Consider the following 7423-nt stretch of genomic DNA (forward strand, 5'->3'; position numbering starts at 1 on the left):
GAAAGTGGTTAGAGATGAAAGTCAGGATCCAGCCTCATTTGCCTCATTCTGAAGGCATAAGTCGTTGTAGGAGGAGATTGGTGGTCAGTTTGTTGAGGGAAGTTCTGACGTTTTGGAGGATGTCATATGTTATAGCCTAGCTGGGATCCAGAGTGGGAATGGGAAAGGCACTTTGAAACATTTTTTCCTTACCATCTTAGCCATCTAGCTCCGGATGGCTGATAGTGACGATGTGATAGGAGCTTTCTCTGGTCCTCTCTGGACGACGATTCCTGGCTGAGAGAAGGAGGAGGATTGAAGTGAAGAACTTCTTTACTCCCAGAGCCATGTGGTAGAGCTGCTGCCGAACCTCCCTCTGCCAATAGGCATAGATGAGTGGGTTGAGAAGGGAGTTAGCAACTCCAAGGAGCCACAGGTACTTTTCCAGCACTTGGTAGAGGCAGCACTTGTGGCAGGCCACCTGCACAATGCTGGTGATGAGAAAGGGAGACCAGGACAGAGTGAAGCTCCCAATTAGAACAGATACAGTACGAACAGCCTTGAAGTCGTTGACAGGTCGTGGGTGCCGGAAAGCTCCAGCCATGGCTCCTGCATGTTCCATCTTCCGGATCTGCTGGCTGTGCACAGAGGCAATCTTGAGCATGTCACAGTAGAAGAAGACAAAGAGGAGCACAGCTGGGAAGAAGCCAGCACAGGAGAGGGTAAGTACAAACCTTGGGTGAAACACAGCAAAGAAGCTGCAGGGCCCATGGTAGGTGGTCTGCTGGAATATGGAGACTCCGAGTGGGAGGAAGCCGATAAGGTAAGATACTAACCACAGTCCTGCAATGCATGCTCCGGCCACAAGCCCATTCATGATCCGGAAGTAACGGAGGGGCTGCTTAATGGCAAGGTATCGGTCAAAGGCAATCAGCATGACCGTGAGGACAGAGGCAGCTGCAGAAGAAGTGACAAATGCCATCCGAAGGCTACACAAGGTCTTCTGTGTGTGCTGAGCAGAGCTGGAGAGCTGGTCTGTAACTAGCCCAGAAATAGCCACGCCAATCAAGGTATCAGCCACGGCCAGATTCAAGGTGAAGCAAAGGCCAACACCATCATTCTTGTAGATTGATAGGAGCATAGCCACAACCACGAGTGCATTAACAGCAATGATGAGGATGGTTAGGACAGCAAGGATCACTCCAAATGAGAAAGATGACTCCATGGTTCGAGGTAGCAGGACTTCCACTTACAAGGGCATGCTGGATCTCAAGCTCAGATTCTCACAGGACAGGATTAGATGTGCTGTAGGTTCAGAGTCACAGCACAGTTCTGGCCATTACTGGCAGGCCAGTTTGGCAGCGTGCCACCTTTGGTTTCCTGACGTCATTAAAGCTTACCCATCCTCTCCTTTTCAGTCCTCAGCCTCTGGCTTTTCAAGCTTTCTGAAGGCAGCAATCTCAGAACAAATCTGTCCCCAGGCCCCGAGCTAGTCCCTCCCCTCTACCATCCAAGTTACTAGACAACTCCTAAGTACCTGGCACACACTGTCCATTGGAGCCCTCTCCCTTCATTGATGCTTCAAGGGCTATGAAGGGAGAGGGACCTTCGTCAGGCTTTCTGTCTGACAGATGATCTAATTGACTCTAATCATACTTTCCTCCCTCCATAGCTCCATATTAAACTTTCATTTTTTCCTACGTGTCAAGTGCTTGATGAGTAACTAATCTCAGCTTAATTAAACATTTGCTTAATAAATAATTCTCAGTTACTATTATGATTGCTTTTAATCAAGCAAAATGATCATAATCAGTTGAAGTGAAGTGAGGCAGATAAGCTGTCTGAGGGGCTCAGCATCCTTTCAGGGGTGTTCCCACACATTTATATTTTTTTAAATTCCCAGCACATCAAAGGCCAATTCTCTCAAATAGGATGTACATCTTCCCCATTTCTTCTCCTTTGGTTGTCAATTTACTGATTCAGAAGGACAGTAAAGACAAGGCAAAGAATTCTTAAATAGCTACCATTTGGTTTAGAAGGGAGCCAATTTCCTATCTTTGTTGTTTCATGGGTGCAGTGGTTGGTAACTGTTTCCATACGGGTGGGCTATATCTCTGGTCCATAAGGAATGGCTGGCAGGCTTGTTACTTTCATCCTGCAGACCCAGGATTATCTCTGAGGAGAAGAGGTGAGCTCAGCATTTGGCAGTGGAATTTTCCAGGGACGGAGCTCATGGGAGTTAGGTCAAAGGGTGAGCCAGTTGCCAAAGCAGATGAAATGAGTACAGAGAGGCCAGCTGTGGAAGTTGGTGCACTTCAGGTTGTATATCCATTTACTCGGGTACATTATAACTAACCTTTTGCCTCCCCGCTGCTCTCATCTTGGATACCAAGAAGAGAGGGGTGAAAAGAAGCGTGGTTAGAAGCTATTTACTCAAATCCAGGTGGAAGCACAAATGGGAAAGGTTAGTGTTTTCAGTGAGAGAGTGCACAGCAGGAGCAAATATCAGGATGTTTTGACAGTTGGAGAGGGCTTTGGGCAGATGTCTTTCCTAGGCTCAGAAAAAAACCTGTCAGGGGGAGACAAAATTGTCATGTTTGTTCCCTTCATTTAGGAGGCTGATTTGAATCTGCCCTAGTCCTCTACCTCAACTTCATTTGTGGTTTTTGCTTCTACAGCTTTTGACTTGGACCGTTGCAAGCTCATGTACAAACTGGTGAGGACATCAGAGTGACACAGAAGGCTTGTTACAAGATTCTGTTACTGAATCAGATTCTTGATTCGGGAACTTGGGATGAGCCTTCAAATCTGTAAAAAAAATTTTTTTTTTTTTTGAGACAGCATTACATTTTTCCCAGCTTGGTCCTCAAACTCACTTTGGAGCTGTGGGTGACCTTGAACTTTTAACCCTCCCACCACCTCCTCTAAAATGTTCAGATTGTAGGTATGTGCCATCAAATACAATCTGTGCAGTCTCGAGGACCAAATGTACATGTCTGAAAATGTCACAGTGCAACCCATTATTTTGTATATAAAACATTATTGATAGAAACAAATCAATGGAAAATACTAGCTAATGTGCACATCAGTGGTTGTCAAATTTTCAATTCAAGTGTGTATCAGAAGCATCTGCATGGCTTGAGACATTGGTAGAAATGTACTGTTTCAGGCCTTACACAGGATCTGAAGCTGAGTCTACACTTCAAGAGGATCTTCCGGTGATCTGTGTACATACTAAACTTTTTCTTGTTTTCCTTTGGTTTCAGGTGACTGTTCATATTGTTTTCTTTTTGCTATTGTAACACATTACCACACAGTTAATAATTTATAATGAAGCAAATCTGGGGCTGGAGAGATAGCTCAGCCTTTTAAGATATACTGTTGCTTTTTTTAGGGGACTGGAGTTAGGTTCCTAGTACCAGTCTTGGGCAGTTCCTAACTAACTGTAAGTCCAGCCCCAGGAGACTGAACACTGTTTTCTGACTGTCTTAGGCATCTATCCCTATACTTGCATTCATACACATAAATGAAGATGAAATAAATATATTTTTTTAGTTTTTTAATTTATTTTTTATTGGATATTTTATTTACATTTCAGATGTCATCCCCTTTCCCCATTTCCACTCCCTAGAAAACCCCTATCCCATGCCCCCTTTTCCTTTTTGCTCTTATACAATTTTTAAATGTTAATCAAAGGCTTTATAAGTTTGGTAATGCTCAATCAGAAGTGTAGCCCAATACCCAACCTAGATATAACAACTATCTTTGACTGGTGGAGACATGTGAACATCTGCCTCCATGCCCTACCCTCTCTTTCTCTCTCTCATCACCTAGCTCCTCCTTTCTTTCTCCTCTTCCTCTCCGTACTCCTCCCACCTTAGATCCTCCTACATATCAATCACCCTGCTGAGTTCAGCTTGCTTGATGAGTAGATACACCAAGGCTGTGTATTCTTCAATATACAGTTCTCAAAACAAATTTTAGTATCAAGATAATTTTTTGTTTGAATTCTGGAATCTAGTCTTCTGGCGGCCTGCCTCTGTCATGTCTAATCCATATAATTCTGGGAGTTTCTATGAGAGTGTGCTCCCACCATCCTCCCATTACTGCCTTCCATGATCTCAAATTCCCCCCAACACTGGGGAATCCAAACTTTCAGGCAACAAGGCCCTCCACTTCCACTGATGCCTAACCCCTTACCCCATCCCCTCTCCTCCAATTACTATGAGGGTGTGCTCCCACCATCCTCCCATTCCCACCCCCCTGCTCTTGAAATTCCCCAACACTAGGGAATCCAACTTTCAGGTACCAAGGCTGTTTACTTCCACTGATGCCTGGCAAGGCCACCCTCAACTACCTAGACAGGTGGAGCTATGAGTCCCCCCCCCTTTGTGTTCTCAGGCTGGAGATTTAGAATGGCTACTCCAGCTTGTTTCTTAGGACCATTTGCTTGAAAAATTGTTCTCCAGCCTTTTACTCTAAGTTAGCGTCTGTCTTTGTCACTGAGGTGGGTTTCCTGTATGCAGCAAAATGCTGGGGTCCTGTTTATGTATCCAGTCCATTAGCCTATGTCTTTTAATTGGGGAATTGAATCCATTGATGTTAAGAGATATTAAGGAACAGTGATTGTTGGTTCCTGTTATTTTTGTTATTAGAGGTGAAATTATCATTGTGTGGCTATCTTCTTTTGGATTTGTTGTTAGAGGATTACTTTCTTGCTTTTTCTAGGGTACAATTTCCCTCCTTGTATTGGAGCTTTCCTGCTATTATCCTTTGTAATGCTGGGTTTGTGGAAAGATATTGTATAAATTTGGTTCTGTCATGGAATATCTTGGTTTCTCCATCTATGGTAATTGAGAGTTTTGCTGGGTATAGTAGCCTGGGCTGGCATTTGTGTTCTCTTAGGGTCTGTATGACATCTGTCCAGCATCTTCTGGCTTTTATAGTATCTGGTGAGAAGTCTGGTGTAATTCTGATAGGTCTGCCTTTGTATGTTACTTGGCCTTTCTCCCTTACTGCATTTAATATTCTCTTTGTTTTCTGCACTTGGTGTTTTGATAATTATGTGATGGGAGGCATTTCTTTTCTGGTCTAACCTATTTGGTGTTCTATAGACTTCTTGTATGTTTATGGGCATCTCCTTCTTTAGATTAGGGAAGTTTTCTTCTATAATTTTGTTGAAGATATTTATTGGCCCTTTAAGTTGGGAATCTTCACTCTCATCTATACCTATTATCCTTAGGTTTGGTCTTCTCATTGTGTCCTGGATTTCCTGGATATTTTGTGTTAAGAACTTTTTGCATTTTGTGTTTTCTTTGACAGTTGTGTTAATATTTTCTATAGTATCTTCTGCACCAGAGATTCTCTCTTCTATCTCTTGTATTCTGTTGGTGATGCTTTTGTCTATGACTCCTGATTTCTTTCCTAGGTTTTTTATCTCCAGGGTAGTCTCCCTTTGTGATTTCTTTATTGTTTCTACTTCCATTTTTATGTCATGGATGGTTTTGTTCAATTCCTTCACCTGTTTGGTTGTGTTCTCTTGCAATTCTTTAAGGGAATTTTGTGTTTCCTCTTTAAGGGCTTCTATCTGTTTACCTGTGTTCTCCTCAAATTCTTGAGAGTGTTACTTATGTCCTTCTTAAATTCCTCTATCATCATCATTAGAAGTGATTTTAAATCTCAATCTTGCTTTCCTAGTAATATGGGGAATTCAGGACTTTCTTGTGTGGGAGAACTAGGTTCTTATGATGCCAAGTACCCTGGGTTGCTGATGCTTATATTCTTGCGCTTGCCTTTCGCCATCTGGATCTCCTTAGTGCTACCTGCCCTGTCTCTGACTGCAGCCTGTCTTTCCTATTATCTTGGTTGTATCAGAACTGTGTGTGGTGGGTGTTACTACTGGGGTAAGAGCTGGGTCCCAAAATCTTCTCAGTGCTCAGGTGCATACAGGAAAGAACCAGTGCTCCTGGCCAGGAGTGACTTCCTGGGTCCTAGTGGGTCCCAGTTACTCCCTGTTTAGGGCAGGTGTTGCTGTCTGCTGACCTAAGATACTGCCCGGGTTAGAGCTCCAGGGAGCCCCGTTTCCTCTGAGTTCTTTGAGATTGGGGGCAGAGCTACGGCCGGCATCTGCTCAATGCTTGGGCCCAGACTGGAAGGAAACAGTCTAATGAATATTTAATAAAACAAACCCAATTTATTATCCTTTCATGGGCTGGAGATGTAGCTCAGTTTGTATAACTCTAGCCTACTGTGTATTAAGTCCTGTATTAGATCCCCATACTCCATAAAATTGGATGTGGTGGTACTTGCTTTTAAGTCTATCACTTGAGAAGTAGAGACAGTAGGATCAGAAGTTCAAGGTCATCCTGGACTACATGAGATCCTATCTCCAAAATAACAACAGCAAAGCAACTCACAAATCTATTATTTTCTCAAGGCCAGAAGTCTGGCTTGGGTCTTACAGGGCTAAAATCAAGGTGTCAAGATGTGTTCCTTCTGTAGCTGTTGACTGCTTTAGTTGGCTATGTGAACCTGAAGAATTGGGGCTAAAAATGAACTGAACTAAAGTGTCATGCAAAAGGCAATTTCATTCAGAGCATCAGACAACTTATACTCTGAGGGTTAAGAAGAATCACGTGAGTAAAGAGTGCAATCACAAGAGCAAGCCGTGTTTTTCCACAGTGACCTATGAATAACAAGTAAGCTCACTCCCATCCGATATACACAGAAGGGGCATGAAAACACATTCTCAGAACAATTCTACATTTTGAAGAAACTGAGGTCACAAGACTCATGTTTTCTTGAAGTTTTCTCACAGGCACTCAAAGTTCTCATATGATCTATTCTTAGACTATGTTCTGACAAGTAGGGATCTGTTTCCTTGCCCATTTAGCTTCTAGAAGCTCCCCCTTTTCCTTTGCTCTAGGACACATCACTCAGACTTTTGCTTCCATAATCATATCTTTTCTGACATTTGACCTTCTTTGTCTTCCTTAGACTGACTGTTTCTATATTGGGTCTCTCTAGACCAGTAGTTCTCAATCTGTGGCTCACGACCCCTTTGGAGGTTCACATGACCCTTGCACATATCAGATATCTTGCATATCAGATATTTACAATTTATAACATGTGTATCAAAATTACAGTTGTGAATTAGCAACAAAAAATAATTTTATGGTTGGGGTGATTACAACATGAGGAACTGTATTAAAGGGTCAAAACTTTAAAAGGTTGAGAACTACTGCTCCAGACAAACTAAGATAATCTTTCATGTCAATTTGGCTTGCAGGAGACATGTTAGTGGGACAGCAGCTGCAGCTAGACTCCAAGCTGGGCCATCTCCACTTACTCATGCTATGAGGGCACTTTATTCCTGAGGGCAGTGATTAGTCCTTAACAATTTTTCCACTCTGGAGTAGGCTGAGGGCTCTTGGAGGTTAGTGGA

At 43.0% G+C, this 7423-nt stretch overlaps 1 protein-coding gene across 1 annotated transcript; it reads right to left on the reverse strand.

The window, feature by feature from the left end:
* Positions 1 to 196: 196 nt before the first annotated feature.
* Gpr119 (G protein-coupled receptor 119) lies at positions 197 to 1292 on the reverse strand. The gene has a single exon (XM_034486286.2). It carries the CDS (start codon positions 1202 to 1204, stop codon positions 197 to 199), a length of 1008 nt encoding a protein of 335 aa, XP_034342177.1. The 5' UTR covers positions 1205 to 1292.
* Positions 1293 to 7423: the final 6131 nt, after the last annotated feature.

Source organism: Arvicanthis niloticus, chromosome X (assembly GCF_011762505.2).
Source record: "Arvicanthis niloticus isolate mArvNil1 chromosome X, mArvNil1.pat.X, whole genome shotgun sequence".
Taxonomy (NCBI): domain Eukaryota; kingdom Metazoa; phylum Chordata; class Mammalia; order Rodentia; family Muridae; genus Arvicanthis; species Arvicanthis niloticus.